General features: G+C 41.2%; 2 protein-coding genes across 6 annotated transcripts in view; one reads left to right on the top strand and one right to left on the bottom strand.

The window, feature by feature from the left end:
* Window positions 1-11,432, top strand: part of LOC137193635 (nucleoprotein TPR-like) — a 27,935-nt gene extending 16,503 nt beyond the window's left edge. For 2 of the 5 annotated variants that reach the window (XM_067604897.1, XM_067604895.1), the window contains exons 34-55: window positions 47-151; window positions 342-554; window positions 1,179-1,217; window positions 1,662-1,835; window positions 2,236-2,347; window positions 2,494-2,687; window positions 2,944-3,014; window positions 3,251-3,450; window positions 4,229-4,408; window positions 4,582-4,697; window positions 5,012-5,086; window positions 5,562-5,798; window positions 5,885-6,080; window positions 6,167-6,357; window positions 7,287-7,367; window positions 7,548-7,639; window positions 8,203-8,315; window positions 8,427-8,525; window positions 8,662-8,803; window positions 9,167-9,264; window positions 10,642-10,743; window positions 11,008-11,432. In XM_067604897.1, the coding sequence (XP_067460998.1) occupies window positions 47-151; window positions 342-554; window positions 1,179-1,217; window positions 1,662-1,835; window positions 2,236-2,347; window positions 2,494-2,687; window positions 2,944-3,014; window positions 3,251-3,450; window positions 4,229-4,408; window positions 4,582-4,697; window positions 5,012-5,086; window positions 5,562-5,798; window positions 5,885-6,080; window positions 6,167-6,357; window positions 7,287-7,367; window positions 7,548-7,639; window positions 8,203-8,315; window positions 8,427-8,525; window positions 8,662-8,803; window positions 9,167-9,264; window positions 10,642-10,743; window positions 11,008-11,060 (2,883 nt within the window). In that variant the 3' untranslated portion in view covers window positions 11,061-11,432. The remainder of the gene's footprint in view (window positions 1-46; window positions 152-341; window positions 555-1,178; window positions 1,218-1,661; window positions 1,836-2,235; window positions 2,348-2,493; window positions 2,688-2,943; window positions 3,015-3,250; window positions 3,451-4,228; window positions 4,409-4,581; window positions 4,698-5,011; window positions 5,087-5,561; window positions 5,799-5,884; window positions 6,081-6,166; window positions 6,358-7,286; window positions 7,368-7,547; window positions 7,640-8,202; window positions 8,316-8,426; window positions 8,526-8,661; window positions 8,804-9,166; window positions 9,265-10,641; window positions 10,744-11,007) is intronic. The other 3 variants (XM_067604898.1, XM_067604896.1, XM_067604900.1) reach the window with 3 other exon arrangements.
* On the bottom strand, window positions 11,190-17,485 carry prg4a (proteoglycan 4a). Its single transcript, XM_067604901.1, has 12 exons — window positions 17,301-17,485; window positions 17,012-17,071; window positions 16,552-16,611; window positions 16,339-16,419; window positions 15,976-16,194; window positions 15,698-15,805; window positions 15,352-15,438; window positions 14,927-15,066; window positions 13,844-14,003; window positions 13,498-13,587; window positions 12,922-13,053; window positions 11,190-11,912 (listed from the first exon to the last, which is right to left on the bottom strand). The coding sequence occupies exons 1-12, from the start codon at window positions 17,365-17,367 to the stop codon at window positions 11,722-11,724; spliced, it is 1,395 nt and encodes a 464-aa protein (XP_067461002.1). The 5' UTR covers window positions 17,368-17,485; the 3' UTR covers window positions 11,190-11,721.

Below are 17,485 nucleotides of genomic sequence, written 5' to 3'. Positions count from 1 at the left end.
GTAGTGAGGAATGACTGGTTCCATTGTCAACTTTTTGCCTCTATAGGTCCAGTCTCAACTGACCCAGACACAGACTCAACTTCAACAGAATCAGAACCAGCTGACACAGAGCCAGAAAGAGCTTCAGCAGGCCAAGACTCACAGCCAGCAGGTAAGCAGTGCTGCCAGAACCAGAGCAACACCTGACAGAGATGTGTGATCACATCCCTCAAAAATACACACACCTGTTTTCTGGATTTGTGGCATTTTAAATGTTTTGTAATGTTGATCCCCAAATTCACCCAACAACTGACCACAAACCCACAATAACCACTTCAACCTCCTCCTTCTCTAAATCACAGTTACAGAACCAGTTAAAATCAGCTCAGTCTCAAGCTCAGGCCCGTCAGAACCAGATTCAGCAGATCCAGAGGGAGCTCCAGCAGGCCAAAGACACCCTCCAGCAGAACCTGGCTAATCAGAAAGAGCTACAGCAGACACAACAAACCAGTCAACAGAGCCACAACCAGGAGGTCACCAACCTCAAGACTGCTCTGAGCCAAGCAGAGAGCAAGGTGAGGAGGTTTCTCATTACTGTATATCTTTATCTTTTTGTAACAGTGGTCTAAAAAACCAAAAGGAAATACCTACCTATATTTATATAAAAATGGGTGACAAATTAAAGGAAAAACTGGTCCAGGTCTGAATGCTTGACCCCTACAGTGAGGGGATCTGGTGGCTCTGTTATGCTTTGGGGAGCATTTTGCTGGGATGGTTTGGGTCCACTTGTCCCCTTAGAGGGAAGGGTCACTGCAAATCAATACATCCTATGATCCTATGATGAAACATTTCTATCCTGATGGGAGAGGTCTCTTCCAGGATGACAATGTTCCAATTCACAGGGCACAAGGGGTCACTGAATTGTTTGATGAGTATGAAATGATGTGAATCGTACCCAATTGAATACCTATGGAGATTTTGGACTGATGTGTTAGACAGTGCTCTCCACCACCAACTCCAAAACACCAAATGAGGGGCTTATACTAGATGGACACACAGTATAGGGGGCATTGTTGTAGGTTGTTATGTTTTGACATAAATCATTTTTACATTTTTCAAAGTGTTGCTGTTGTTGGGAATTTTTGTGCAATATACTATAAACTACTAAATATGTGTTTGTATTTGCATCTTCCCATTAGATGACTGAGCTCCAAGGCCAACTGGACAGCCTGCAGAAGGTTGGGAAAAGCAGAATTTTCTTGAACAAGAAACAGCACTACATGCACAGCTCCCGTACAGTGATGTATGGTGATGTGTGTTGATAAATCAGTACATTTAGCATTTAAAGTTTTTCTGTATGAAGCACAGAGAGTTATGTACTTAATAGATGTATGCACAAAGATACTTGATTAGTAAACTAAGAATATAACATTTCATATTGGCATTTAATTAACTGGGGAATACATTCACATAGACCGATGTTGAATCACCATGAGTCATTGAATTTAATATAGTCTGTACACAAATTTTGCTTTTTATCAATTTTCCCTATTGCTCCTCACTCCTCTATCTGCCCCCCTCTTGCATTATATTCATATCACTGCCTCATGCTTTTGTTCTTTCTTTTCAAATGTCTAATTTACACAATGTTTCTGCCCTACCTAATCGTTCGTCTTTGTCAGACGGTTGGTGAGCGTGAAGCAGACAACAAGCGTCTGCAGGAGCAGCTGAATGAAGCAAACCAGGCCAACGAAGCGAGCCGAGCGAGTTCCCAGTCTATCCAGGCTAGTGATGCTAACATTGCTAGTGACGCTAACCAGGCGCTACAAGAGGAGCTGTCAAAACTCAGACAGGAGGTACTTCCAAATCCTGCTTGAATGTTGCATTTTTTTATTGACACTGATACGTTTTTGCTAATTAACAGTAAATTATTAGTGTGAGTTAGTGAGCAAATGGAAGCAGATCAGAAAACAAGGAGGCTTCGTACTGAAATATGAGCAAATATATTTATCAAACAGAGGGAATTAAAATGATGGCCTCTCTCTAATATAGGCCTACTTTCAATAAAGGCCTGGTACCCTTTTGAAGTTGAGGTAAATAAAGGCCCCGGCCACTTTTATAGGAAATACACTATATCCTATAATGGAAGCAAAGTCTTCTGTGGGAATAAAATGGACTATATTCAAGATGAGGAGTTTCTTCAACACAATCATGAAATGAAACATTTTGATGACTAATGATGTTATTTTTCTACAGCTGTCTGACTGCAAGAACAGAGAGGAGCAGCTCAGACAGCAGATGGCTGACAAAGAGGAAAAAACTAAGAAGGCCTTCATGGGAGCCAAGACCAAAATCAACCAACTAAACAGTAAGTTACACAAGCGCTTACATAAACACACGCCGAATTGAAAACATGCACAACTAAACTTCTTTGTTTAGTTGTCACATTAGTTTAGTATTGTTACATTAGATTAAGAGTAACTTGAATTTGTTGCCTGCACCATTGACTTGTAGCTGCCAAGGAGCAGCTCAGTCACGAGGTCGAAGAACTGAAACAGAATAAGGAGGACCTGGAGATGAGGATGAGTGCCCTCAAGTCTCAGTATGAAGGACGACTTCTTCGGCTAGACAGAGAACTCAGAGAACTGACAGAGACACAGACACACTCTGACCCCAGAGAGGAACCACAGGACCAGAGTGGATCTAAGGTACACATCATCATGCTGGCTGTGGGACATGAAGGTCTCTGTCTCACCAAAACAAATCAAATATTTTTAGCAATTCTGTGTTCCATGCTATTATCATATGTATGCCTAAACGTTGAGAGAATTTTTCAAACCCTCTTTCTAAATGTAATGTGTAATTGCTATAGGAATTATGTTTTTAATGTTGTTACATTCTCTACTCCCTCTGAGCCAGTTTTGTCATCTGATTGCAATCTTACAAACCTGTACCTTTACTTAGGCGGTTGATCCGGCCAGATCTGCAGACCAGAGACAGATATCTTTGAAGAGTCCAGCCCAAGACTGGGGAAGGTAACTAATGAAGACACACACACACACACACCAGAAACAGTTCTGAATGGTTGTAAATAGGCTTTTATGTTTTCAGACAGTGGATGTAATCACAGTTCTAGCCCAGAATGGATCTGGTATGAGTTACAAAAGCTTAAGCGCTTACAGTAGTACAAACACAAAAAAACAAATAACACATGAAAAGTGTCTGCTGAAAAGAAATAACTGTGATATTAACTTGTCTTTTTCTCCATCAGCTCCAGCCTGTCTGAGCCTCCCACTGCCAACATCCGCCCCACCCCAAGTACTCCATCTCCTAGCAACAAGCCAAGCCCCTCCCCTGGTAGCAAGACCACGCCCCGTGCCAGCATCCGGCCTATGGTTACCCCGGCAACCATGCCTGTGCCCACACCCACTGCCACCGTCATGCCGACCACACAGACTGACAGCCAAGAGGGTAAGAGCAAGAGATGAAAGGAAATTTAAAACAGAAGTTTGTAGCAGTAGCAGTAGAGTTTCCATCATCACAAGAAAATTTTGGAGAAACAACAATTCCTTCTAGTTTGTTAAACATGAGTAAAGTGAAGTTTCAAGTGTCAATGTGAAATAGATGAGGCCGGAGGCTTGGTGGCTCGCAGGTCTAGTTGGTGAACTGCTATAGCTGGAGAGCTAACCGCTAACTGTGCTAGTCAGTCAGAATAACTCCTGCAGTTTCTTTCTATTTTCTCCCTACTGTTTTTTTTTACTTCTCGCTAGCATTTACATTTACATTAACAAGCTTGCTAATGGTTGCTTAACTTAATGTCTTAGCTTGGTTGCTAACAGGATAATATATAGACACAGTTTATTCAAAAAAACATATTTGTACCATCGACTCCTGTCTCACAACTGTCTGCAAATCATTAGTCTTTTGTGAAACAGTTTTTACTCTTTACGACAGAGGAGAGTTAATGAAAGTGGACGGTGCAAAACTGCTAATAAGCTACGATGGCTTCCTCCATTTTGGACTCTCTGGCACTGTCAAAACACGAAACACAACACATTTGTGTGTATTTACTTTGGCCCTGTGAGCAGTTCCATTGGAATTAATTGAATTAGTCATGATATTTGCGGTTTTAAATGCTGGTGTGACCAGGCCTTAAAGTTGAATATATATGTTGACTGGGCGGTGGTTATATAGGGGTTTAGCTGATGGTGTTAACTGTAAGAGTGTGGTGTAATGTCTGTCTGAACAGCAGCCTCCGTACACTCTACCAGTGCCAGTCTGGTGAACACACCCACATCGATGACTCAGCCAACCAGCACTCAGACTACAGCATTTGTTCAGCCCACCCAACAGCAGGCAGCCAATCAGGATGCCAGCTCTAGTGTGGAGGCAGAGCGACCATCTACGTCTTCCTCTCTGAGTGGAACAGGTGAGCAGGACTTTGTCTCAAACCCCCATGAAGAACAAAAAGATGTTTGACTTAATACAGGAATGACTTTAAACACCATAACACACATTAAAAGGAAAGTGATAAGAGGAAATAAAATCATCCAGCGGTAGTATCAGAAGAAGACGTGTGTTTGTGTGTCTGTTTGACTTAAGCAGGTTCAAAGAGAGGCAGAGAGGAGGAGGAGGAGGAAGAGGAGAGCAGACCAGAGAGCTCACACACCCCTCCAACTACCAAAAAACTACGACTAAGAACAACAATGGCGCCGCAGGTAAACGCAAAAACCCAGAGACAGACTGATCTGTATTCATGGCCTCTGTTACTCATCGTGTCATGTATTTATCCTTTCTTCATTGCTACCACATAGCATAGTTGTAGTTGTTACTATGTACTAACATGCACTTTTTACTTTTTAGCATTCTGATATTTATTGTTATTTTATCCTATTTTATTGAGATATGTGTGTTTGTGTGTGTTCGTATGCTTTTAAATTTTCCTGATGAATAAAGTGAATTGAGTTGAACTGACTGTAAGTAACTAACTTACTTGACTGTAACTACAGCTGTGTACTGTTGTGTTTTTCAGATGGAAGGTGATGAGGAGATAGAAGGAGAGCTAGGGGATGAAGGAGAAAGACAGGATTCTCCAGATGACAGTCAGGTAAAAAAAAAAAGATCAAAGGAATAAATGTCATTAATAGCTAGTTTTTCATGTCACTGTTGACAGAACGACTTACCTTTTAAATGAATGTAGGGTTTGACCAGTGTGGATATTTCAATTAATACTTCTACTATTTGTGAAATGACCATTTGGAGGCTTCAAGTTTCCACATCACACTTGTGTAAGTTGTATACTGGATCATGATTGGCTCCAGACTAGTTGTGATGTCACAAATCATGCTCGTAGGCCCGCCCCTTAAAATTGGGTTTTCAATGAGCACAGAGAAACTTTCCTCTTCCAGCACAGTTAAGCTCAAACATCCGAGTGAAGGAACGATGAGCAACAACAGGTTTTGTGAGGAGGGCAGTTTTAATAGCTACCAGGGATATGTTATATGAAATTGGATTATACAGTAATTATGATGGTTCTGCAGTGGTTTAAAATACTTGACAATACGTTCATATTTGGGTCGTAGGAGCTCCCTGAAGAGAGCTTTCCCATCTTAGCTGAAGACGACGAGGACATCGAGGGAGAAGGCGTGTCCCAGTCTGTCCCCTCTGATCAGATGTCCCTCCAGGGCTCCACTCTGATTCGGGACGTCATCGTGATTGACACAGACAGCGAGAGCCGTGAGAGCAAAGACGGGGAGGATAAGCAGGAAGATGACGGTGAAGAGGAAGAGGAGGAAGAAGAAGAAGAGGAAGAGGAGGAGGTGCTGCTCTGTTTACTAACTTGTCTAAATGTCTGCTTTGATCTGTTGTCTGGAGATAATTCCCATCCTTTTTGTGTCTTTCTCAGTATAAGGAGGAAGAGGATGATGATGAAGATGAGGACGACGCCGGTGACAGTGAGATGAGGGGAGGAGAGGAGAGCAATGAAGAGAGCAGGGAGGCTGAAGAAGAGGAGGAAGAGGAGCCGTCAGAAGCCACCAACGCTGAGGAGAACGTGTGTGGAGCGTCCTCAGACTCTCGCCGTCCCTCTGAACCGTCACACAGTGAGAACAGCTGCACTTTGACATCCAGTAGAGTTTATTTAAATCCCGTTCTGAAACAGCTAATGTGAGTCCCTGATCTCTTCCAGGTGAAGGCAGCAGCAGCGCCGCATCGGAGTCTGACCCCCCCAGAGACCCTGTACACCTCGCCCCCACTTCCTCCCCTTCCTCTTCCTCACTCACACCCCGCCTTCCCCAACCCCGTAGGCCCCCACACCCCCTCCCTCCACGGCTCTACATCCAACCTCCAGCTCCAGAGCTGGGACCCCCACACACACAGGTACACACACACACACGGCTTGATCAAATTAAATAAGAAATCACATTTCGTCTTGTTAAAGTTGGCGACAGCTTTACCAGACAAGGCACCCGATTGTGCAAAGTGGTGGGAAACGAATGGAAAAATGCTTCCTCAGGAAATCATGGAAGATGCAGTGTCGCCATTTGAACACACAGCACCATAATTCTGCAACCAGAGGCAGATGGTGTGGCTTTTGTAACAGATGATTATAGTACAAAGATGATGGAAATAAATCATTTTAATTGTTAAAGTGTCATATGATCACATCAGTCCGACACCATTTCAGGTTTAAAGGACCTCTGTGTAAGATTTAGTAGCATCTAGCAGTGAAATTACAGATTACAACCAACTAAATGTTACACATTAAACACTATTTCTTGATGATTTATACACATCTACTGGTTGCCGAGAATTTAATGTAAAAAGGTTATTTACATTTGTTATTTCTGCGCATTTGCTCAAAGTAAGATGCCAGAGAAGTGGCGTTGCACCAGAAACAGACATGGTACTGATGACAACATCACCAATATACCAACAACTTGCTTTGTGTTGTCTCATTGGAATGAACCTCCCACTTTAATACGCCTGTCCTCCTACCTGTGCACTGTGTGCTCTGCACTCAGCACCAAAATACCACACAGACCAGCTAAGTAAATTTCAAGGTCAGGAACATACCAAACTGTCATAGCACTGCTTAGCCATGAAAATAGGCCCCAAGATACAACCAAACATCCAAATAGCAGATTAGCCTGAACCCTGGACTACACAACCAAACCACTTTACACGTTCCAATAAGAGTTCAACATAAAGATGAGGGGAAAAAATGTGTAAAAATGAATAAATAAAAGTCTTTAATAAATTGTAGAATACTCTAAAAGTGATGACGTGTGTGTGTGTGTGTTATCCAGAGACAGTCCTCTCAGCTGCGCCGACCATCAACAGGACTTCAACGTGGTGGACTTCAACTAACACCTGGAATAGGCAGTAATGTAAGAGAGATTTTGTGTGTGTGTGTGCAATATATTTATGTTATATGTCAGATTTTATACTGTCATGATGTATGGTATTATAGTGTGTATTACATTGGTCTAAATTGGGTCATATATACTGTATGTACCAGACATATGAGGTCAATGTTTTAGCTGAAAAAGTGTGTGTGTGTGTTGCAGCAACATTTCTTCGATGATGACGACAGGATGGTTCCCAGTACTCCCACACTGGTAGTCCCACACCGAACTGATGGCTTCGCTGAGGCTATACAGTAAGACACACACACACCTATAAAATCAGAATGTATACAATTACTTACTTTGCAGGAATCCAACAAATTGTATTTTGTAAATCATTTGAAAGATGCATTGCTGTAGATGTTTTTAAAAAAATTTCTGACCTGGATTTTCAAAAGGAGCAAACTGATTTCCACCTGTTTTTTTAATGTATCTGTAAATCCAAGAGTTCTGTTTATAATATTTACAGTGAAAGGTCATCAGAAATGATTTCCAATAACCAAAGTATAGAGACAAATCAGGAAAATGAGCTGCTTTTATCCCTCAAAATAGGAGCGTAATTGCCTCATGCAGGTAAAAAATAAGATTTTTACCCACAAAAATTGTCTTTTTTTTTTTCTTTATTCAAACTTTTTTTGGAATAAAAACTGAATATAATGATCCCAAGATAGAAACATTTTAGGATTTCTTTTGCGAGCCTTCTTGAAAGATAAATTTTGTGTGCACCGGACAAGTACAGAAATAACTTTCCACCATACAGCCTTCACTTGGATAGGAGTAGTAATAAGTCCCTAAATTCTGTCTTTCATCTCCTCAGTTCTCCTCAGGTGGCAGGTCTGTCCACCAGGTTCAGGTTTGGACCTCCAGAGGATCTGCTGCCTCAGACATCAGCCTCACACTCTGACCTGGGACAGCTGGCCTCTCAAGGAGGTACTACACACACATACTGTACATACTAACACGTCATTATGCCTGATCTAAAACACTTCTGTTCATTTTTTAACACTTATCCTGTCTCTTAAACTGCTGCTGTATGTGAAGGTCTGGGTATGTATGAGTCTCCTCTGTTCCTGGCTGCTCACGACGAGGACGGAGGAGGAAGGAGTGTCCCCACCACGCCTCTACAGGTGGCTGCACCAGGTAAAACACACACACACATATTAATACTGTACATTACAAAGAACAGCGGGTGCACTACTAAAGTGCAACAGGTATCAGTGTCATTGAAACATTAATAGTAGATGGATGATGTTCCCTGACTCTCCATCTCTGTCAGTGACAGTCTTCACAGAGTCCCTGCCCTCAGACAGCGCTGACAATATGGCATCCCAGTCTGTTCCCATGGTAACTGCCTCCACCGGGATGGCCTCGGCTGCAGATGATGGAGATGAGGTCTTCATGGAGCAGGAAGGAGAGGGGTGAGCAGCTTTTGACCGGTCGGGCCTGAAGTGTCTTTAAGTAAATGGATATGAAGAGTGGGACTCTCTAAAGCTGCTGCAGGAAGCTAAATCTGTGGGTGTGATGATAGAGGGGCTGGTCATGTGACAGATAAGTTCCAGTTCACTGACCAACTGCAGCTTGTAAGTTGTCAAAGTGACTGAAAAACACACTGGTAGTAATGGTCAATTGAGTTTCTGGACCGTTTCACTGACAGCGGAATAAGATTGCAAGGACAATCATAGTAGTTGTATTTTTTTGGACTTTGGAGTGTTTTTTTAAGCATAGTGACAAGATGGAGCCTCTCCTAACTGTGTGTTTGTTTTGTTTTGTTATTTTTATAGCCCTGGGATTGAGTCTTCTTTGGACAGCCAGGCAGACATGGAGTCAGCAGGACAGCAGAGTGATGATGCATCACTTCCATCCACCAGCCAAGTCCCTGGTAATTTATTGTATTTCCTAACTGGAATTCACATTTAATAGCATGATTCTCATTATGATCCCCAACCAGCTGTTTCTTGTATTGTAGTGGCTGCAATAATTGGACTATGTTGCTTTTTCAAATTCTAACATTTAACTTTCAAATAATCTTTTTTCTCATTCCCATCCACATATTCTTCCTCATTTAATAATCTGGTAATGTGTTCCTTAATGTCCAGTTTGCACATGCAGACACATGTTTATGCAGGCAGTGGAAATTGTAAATATCTCAGATGTTGAACCTGAGGTCTGAATTGCAAGTCTTTATGGTCCCGATGGTAAACAGCCTGTGGAAAACCTTCCCTAACCAGACCAGACTTTTAGCTATGCTAGCAGCATGGCTCGAGAGTCAGACGTGACGACCTCTTTCACTTTTCAGTCTGAAAGGGCCATATACAGCAACCTTATGGCACGTTGGTTGGACAAAACATTTGTTGACGTTACTTTGAGCTCTAGAAAATTGTAATGCAATTTTTTCAAGGTTTTGTAATATTTTATAGACCAAACAAATGGATTAAAGGGGACCTATTATACTTTTCATATTTTCATATTTCCAATGTCACAATGTCTGATGTTCACATTAAAGGCCAACGTGTCAAATAATGAGGTAAACTCAAGGTGTGACTTGAGTCGAGCTGGCACGCTGTGATTTTTTTTATTAAGCACCACTGCAAAGTAATATAAGAAGTTTACCAATTGGAGGTGTGCTGGTCATCTGTAGCTCTTCATCAAACATCATCATCACTGTTGCTGTTTCTGCTTGTACTATTCCTCCCTGCATTATTTCTAACTGATCCACTGAACAAAAAGCTCCAAATCCATATCTTGTGTGTGTGTTTTTAGCACACGGCTTATTCAGTGAGGAACACGTTTCACTTCCTGTTAATTCTTCACAATAAAAGTCTCCCATTATTTAGTCACAGGGTGGGCACATCAGGAGACAGAAGCTAAAACTGCCTGTTAGAGACAGAGGCTGAACTGAGGGGCTGCATAAAGGGCCAGTATAAGACAAATAAGGAGTTTTTTGAACTGTGAATCATGCAAAGCTACTAAATAAAATAAAAATAAAGAGCTGGAAATGAACATAATAGGTCCCCTTTAATAGAAAATATAATGTGATTCATCAGTGATAAAAAGCATTAGTCATTAGTTGCAGTCCCATGGCAGTTGTGGTCAAAATCACATAAAAGTGATCAAACTGATGTTTAATGCAGTGACCTGGGTTCAACTGTTATGCATCACAAAAAACTCATTGTTCTCTGCTGCTATGATAAGCTTGTGTCCCCTCACTGAATGTTTAACATCCAGTCTCACTGCTCATCTCTGGTTTTATTCATAGACACCAGCAGTCAGCGGCGCAGTCAGCCTTTGATCAGCAGCCTGTCAGGCAGAGGAACCAGAGGAGGGAGGGGAGAGGCCAGGACGTTACTCAGCCGCAGAGGTAAGAAACTGAAACTGGACTTGGAGACTAAACAGGAGGGATTATGCAGAACCCTGCTGGACCTTTTAACCTCTGCTTAATCTGTAGATTTAATCAATAGACACAAGTCACTCCGCATGTGATGATGAAGCTGTTTATTGACGTGCATGAAGCAGAGAGCAGCGTTAGACATGGACATTACAAACATTATGAGGATAATATAAAACAGTGGTGATGTGGCATCACCACTATTCTAAACTGCTTTCTCCTAACGTTTGTTTTCAGGAACTTTTGCACGGGGAAGGGGAGGAGCCATGGGTAGAGGGAGCCTCCTCTAGTAATTGCCACCAGCACCAACTCCATCATCTCATCAATAATGAAACAAAAAGACAACAACTCTGTTCTCAATTATTTTTTGTTGCATTTGAAGACACTCATATCCATAGATTTGCTATCCAATTAGAATCAATAATCCCACTACTACAGGATAGATATGAGAGCTTTGTATGTGTGTGATCTTTACTCTGAGATGTGTTTGGTCACTTTGTTTTGTGTGATTTGGCCTCAGATCCAGTGAGTTTTTAGTTGTGTTTTATAATTTTTGTTTCCCATGTGTTCATGAGAGCAGTACTGGTTTTGTTGGTGTCTTTATTGCTCTGTCATCGGGCTGTTAATACACTTGTTTTAATAATAAAGTCGAATAATGAGTAGCAGTGATGTCATGTGTTGTTTCATAACCATGGTGGGGGCACAGGGGACTTTCATTGTATCTTGCTTCCTTATTTGGACATAATTGAAGGTCAAACAGAATGTGGAGTTGGGGCAGAGTGGAGACATTTCTAAAATTGGTGGGTTGGACCTGACTGACAATGATATGAATGTAAGAGAAAAAAATAGTGAACTGTCACAAATGGTCTAGCTGACAAGTTAAATAGAGTTGGTTGTGCTGAAGCAGGTAACGCCAGGACAGAGCCTCTTATCTCTTCTTCAGGGTTTCTTCTAGGGACATTGCAGCCACACTCTGATGGAGTTGGCCGGCTGCGGAGGGTCAGCATTCTGAGGGGCCATGTTGGCAGTGTCGGTTGCCACAGCAATAGGTCTGAGGATGGGTAGAGGTGCAAAGACTGCAGATGGGTCAGGTTTGGCCAGCACCGGCAGGTCACCTGATATCTGGATTCTGAAGAACAGAGCTGCAGAGAGGACAGAGTATATGATTTTAGCTGTTTTACCATTTCAGTGACGAAAGATATGGTAGGTCAGCATCTGTTTGGAAAAACCTCCGTGAGACATTAAAATGTGGCACTGGAAATCAGGAGAGGTGTAATATACACTACAGTTAGACTACAAATGACACTAGTTTTCTCAGTGATTAACTCTGCATTGATTTGTTTGCTCAGAAGCAGCAACACAATCTAAACTGACATATCACAAAATACTGTTGATGTGTATGTTAGCAAACACTTCACATAAAACAAAAAAAACTAGGCAGGTGTGAATCAAATACAACTAAAAGGCCAAATTATATACTATAAATAAAATATGAAAACAAATAAAACAGAATAGACTAAACATGGGACCATAATGTTATTTCTAAGATATAGTGAATATAATACATTGTACAATATACTGTAGTTGAAGTCAAGTACTAAAACTGTACAGTAAGGTGCAAAATTGGCCTTGAATATTAAATGCAATTAACTTTGAATATACTGTATGTATACCATATGAATAATTTACACTATGTATATACAGATGGCTATCTTTAGGGTCTGAAGTGCAAAAGAGAAATATCTCTTTATTGTTTACTTTATGTACTGTATATACAGTACATAGTGTAAAGTATTCATACAGCTCTGTTTGGTTCTCCAGCAACTCCTGAGAAAAATATCTGTTTCTTAATCTGCTAAATGCTCCACTTTGTTTACTAGCTCATTGTGAACTGTTTCAGTCTGCTGTTTGGAGCTGGACTAGACTGCTAGTCTACAGTGGTGCTGCTGCTACTGGAAACCAGGTTGATGAGAGCAGTGAGACTGAACCAAACAGTAAAGTTGTAGGTCATAAAACCAAAACAATGAGCTGAAAGAGGCTAAAACACTCTAAGCTAAGAGACACTGCAGAGTTAGTCATTCTTAATATGAAAGCATAGTAGTAGTTTATGAATGATGAGAATCAACAGTATGCAGTCTGGGAGGTTCTTACGTCCAGAGAAGACATAGTGGTGATATCCGTCACTCCTCTGGGGGCTGGGCATGGACAGAGCAGATGTGACCGGGGTGGGGAATCCCTTCAGAGACACTTTGAGGTTGATCTTTGCACTTAGAAGACCCACAGCTGGGTGTGAGAAATAAAAACAGTGACAATAAGTAAGTTTTAGAATAAAAAAAATTCAAACAGTACCCATTGTCTACTCATAAACAATCAGTTAGTGGTGAGGATTTAGTTGTTAAGTAGATTGGTCGCTCTGTTTTGGTTTAACTGAAAATTCTATCTCAACCAGTTTTACAGGATTTTAAAGGAACAGTCCGACATTTTGAGAATACTATTTTGTTGCTGTCAAACCCACACTCAGATGAAAAGATGGATATCACTTTCATCTGTTTGTCTAAATCAGAGATGGTTCTGCAAGGTGATTAGCCTAGCTTAGCACAGAGACTGGAAGCAGGGGGAAATTGCTAGCCTACTTCTGTCAAACATGTCATCTGAAGGCGGCAACAAGCACATTTCCCAAAATGTCAGACTGTAGTTCTTACTTGCTAAATAAGTCATACTACTAACCAGCCCGGTGACCCCTCTGTGAGCTCTTAGCTTTCACATTGCAGGGGGGAGTGCTGCCTGATGGGAAGGTGAACTTCTGCATGATGTCTCCTAGAAGAAGGACAGAGACAGATACAGTTTGTCACGTCCATGAACTCTGTCAAAAAGAAACATAGTATGTCCATCTATCTGTGAATTCATCTGTCTTTGTTCATTTATTTATCAAGAGAGAGCTGACAGAGTTCCATACAGTTCCATGCCTTCATACAGTGGGCCAGCATAAAGTCCCAGTTACAACCTGGACTTGAAGCTCATCAGGTTAGAGTCCCTGTCAGCTCAATGATCTCTTTCTGTCTGTCTTCCTCACCATTCTTAAAGAAGAAAATGGTCTCCGGTTTGTTCTTGGTGGCTGGTACTGCCAGTGCAGCAGTGATGGGTCCCATCAGACCTGGGAATTCTGAGGCCAGAGGTTTGGGGAAGCCCGGCTCCATCATCATGTTCCTGTCTAGACGCCAGTACTGGTCTCCCTGGTGGGGTAGATGAGAGATGGGCAGGAAGGATTGGTGAAAAGATTTATGACTGATCTTTTAGTCAGCAAGCAAAAGGACATAAAAATGCTCTGAGACACTGGATCTTATTGAGTTTTTTTCAGGCTGCTGTGGACAAAATCTATGACTGCACAATGCACTCTGACATCATCCATCTTATTGCATTGTGAAAATGAAGGGATTTCTCTCATACTGTACTGCCATTATTGTAGTGCAATTTGAAAATATAAATGTACTATTATACACTCAAATACAGGAAAATTCATTGAAAATTCATTAAAAATCACATGTACAGTTTGACAAAAATACAGGTGCAGCCTCATTAACTGTATGAGTAATCATGAATTTGTTCAGTTTTCATCTACATTGCTAAGGAAGAGAATACTTGGTTTGAAAATTGATTTTAAAAAGTTGAGTCATGCAACTGTGAAGATTTTCATCAACACTTCAGACAACAATCTTTGTGAAATTAGTGAAGCAGACAAAAAGCAACAGATTTTGCAGAGCATTTTGGAAAACTACTTTATTTGATTGTTATACTGTCAGATTTGACCTCTCCAACAATTCATTTTCAAACAATTTCCAATTCATATTTTATATATATATACATTTCCCTTCACGCCAGCATTACTAGACTGACTGTTGTCATTGTTTTGTATTACTATTTGTTGTGGTGGTAAGAGAAGAATCTAGTATTAATAACGGTATAGTAATATTAGTAATTATTGTTGTAGATAGAGTAAAAGTAGTAACAAATAGTGATAGTGCTAGTAGTGGCAGCAGTCAAAGCAGCAGCTGTGGTACCACACATCTCACACATTAACTAGACAGACCTACAGTAGTATCAGGAGCAACACAGTGGTTGTAGTTTTGGTAGCAGCAGTAGTGATGGGTTACAATACCTTGATAATGTAGGTTTGTCCATGGCAGTTGCTGCGTGTGAACACAGTGTCGATGGGTGAGGAGATACCCAGAGTGTCTGTGATGCTCTGTGGACGACTAGCTGAGCGACTGACGGGGTCAACTAACCAGAACAGCTCGCCTGAAACACACACATGTAACTGATACAGCTTACACAGGACACTCAGAGACTCACTACACTAACATGCACAGATCACACAAACATCATACAGATTCAAAATATGTGAACACCACATTGACATTATATGCTTATAATTTATTTTTCTTCTCTATTGCATGTGCTGAATATCTTTTTATCATTACACACACTTACACATACTGAATGTAGAAACAATATAGACTAATACAACATTTACCTATAAGAGCAACTGGACATGACGGTTTGCAACAACAAACACACACTGACCTTTAAATATCAGGATGGACCCATTGATGAGAGCTGTCAGTCCATTAATGAGGGAGTCACTGCAAAGGTCAACATCAACAAACAGTCCTACGCACACACACACACACACACACACACACACACACACACACACACACACAATTTTTCTGTTAGAAATCACTCTTCAGGTACCTTTTATTTTATGTTCAAACTTTTTCAATGAACAAAATAAAGAGTCTTTTTGGTAAAGAAACGTTGAATCTGTCCAGAGAGGATCAGATCTATTAAAACACTTTTTTAGATGTCATTATTTGAAACTTGGTCAAATTGGGACACACACACACATCTACAGGACCATTTGTCCCACCTGCTCCTGGTCCCTCAGTGCCTCCTTCCACTGCAGAGGGTCCCAAGGCCTGGGCTATGTCCTGCAGGGTGCTGGTTCTGGGCATGGAGCCTGCAGGGCCACTGAGATCTGCCAACAAAAATCATTAAAATGCATTTTTGTATTAAACATTTTTTTAACTTATCAAGGATACATTAAGCAATTAGTTTGTTTTAAACAAAAACAAAATTGATCAAATATTCAATCAAACACAAATATTAAAGTCAAATTGAAATTGAAATAATCTGTGTTTGAGTCACCTTGACTTGTTCCTGACAGAGTAACTTCCCCATGTAACGGCACTTGGTGGACATTAACAGCTCCAGGACCAGAGGGGCTCACAGGAGCACCGAGGCCCCAAGACAGAGCACTGCGGCTGGGCAGAGAGGAGCCAAATGCAGGGGAGTCTGGAGCCCCACTGTAAGAGGAGGGGATGAACGTCGGCAGCTGACCAAAAGGGCTGTAGGTATTACTCATACCTACAGGAGGAATGAAGGAGGAAGGAGAAAATAGCTTACATTCATGAGCAAAACAAGTTGTTTTTATAAACAAAACAACCTTTGGAGTAAAAAAAAAAAGAAATATAAAATAAGGAAGGAAACAAAGAAAGAAATTTTCCAAACCATATTGGAGTGGATTGGTTAGTATGCTGGGAGGGGTGGGGCCAGAGGAGGCAGACAGGGGGTTGAGGGGTCCTAATCCACCTTGACACAGCAGATTCAACAGCATTAATCATTATGATGAATAATAGATAAAACTGACTGACACATTCACAGTTATATTTTTTGTTTGGTACAATCCATCAGGACAACAAATTCAGCATTAGAACAACGCACCTGTGGACCATTCCTCACTCTCACTGGACTTCTTTTTGTTCTTCTTTGTCTTCCGATTTCCTGAGGAAGAGGAGAAAATAGTGAGATAAAGAAAGACAAGGATATCAGTTTTATGAAGCAAAAAGGAACACATCGTCAGGCTTAAAAGCATAATGTTCCTTTTACCTCTGCATTTAAAAATGTACTTTACCAAGGTTTATTCTGTCTGATTTATCAGCACAAACTTATTCCTTGTTAGTCTTATTTCTCTTGCAGCTCATACAGACTTAAAGATTAACAACTGACATGGCAATAATGGCCTTGCAATGTTCCCACAAGGAGCAAAACATGTTTGGATATTGTATTCAGTGAACAACAGAAGTAACAGTTATGGTTTAATGATTTCCAGTGTAAAAGCTAAATGGGCAGTGAAAGGGAAGCTCTGCTGCTGGTTTGTTAGTTGTTGGTGTCGGCCTCTAACCTGCAACTGTGGCCCTCAGAGGCTGCACGCTCCGGAGATGAGAGGCTAACGCACTGGCATCTGTGGACAGAGTGACAATGTGGTAGAGAGCAGTGTGAGTAACCAAGTGATACACAGTTAAAGAAGACTATGTCAACTATATAAGTATCAGATAGTTTTGTCTTCTCAATACCAAGGCTTCATATATCCTCATTTAGATGTCTTTACTCTCCACTACTAGTCTAGGTTTGTTGCTAAGGTACGGTGAGGCATTATGTGTACTTGAGTGGTCATGGTTGTTGGTCCCTACCGCATTGCATCTGGTAGTCATGGCAACAGGTATTGTAGCGGACACACTGTGGATCACACTCACACATCCGACCACGCCTGAATGTCTCACCACAGCGACCCTGACAGGACAGAACTGAGAACAGACAGACCAAAAGAACATTATATCAACACAGCAGAGTACATGTTGCCTTCAACTGGTCAAAA

Source organism: Thunnus thynnus, chromosome 12 (genome assembly GCF_963924715.1).
Source record: "Thunnus thynnus chromosome 12, fThuThy2.1, whole genome shotgun sequence".
NCBI classification, from domain to species: Eukaryota; Metazoa; Chordata; class Actinopteri; order Scombriformes; family Scombridae; genus Thunnus; species Thunnus thynnus.
Note: the sequence above shows the minus strand (reverse complement) of the source record. Positions and strands in the feature narration are given on the sequence as shown.

Coding starts and splice junctions, on each gene's coding strand:
- prg4a (XM_067604901.1), bottom strand. CDS start 17,367: ATGTGTGAGTGTGATCCACAGTGTGTCCGCTACAATACCTGTTGCCAT. Junction 17,072..17,300: donor TGACTACCAGATGCAATGCG/GTAGGGACCAAC, acceptor CTCTGTCCACAG/ATGCCAGTGCGTTAGCCTCT. Junction 15,806..15,975: donor TCTGTCAGGAACAAGTCAAG/GTGACTCAAACA, acceptor TTTTGTTGGCAG/ATCTCAGTGGCCCTGCAGGC.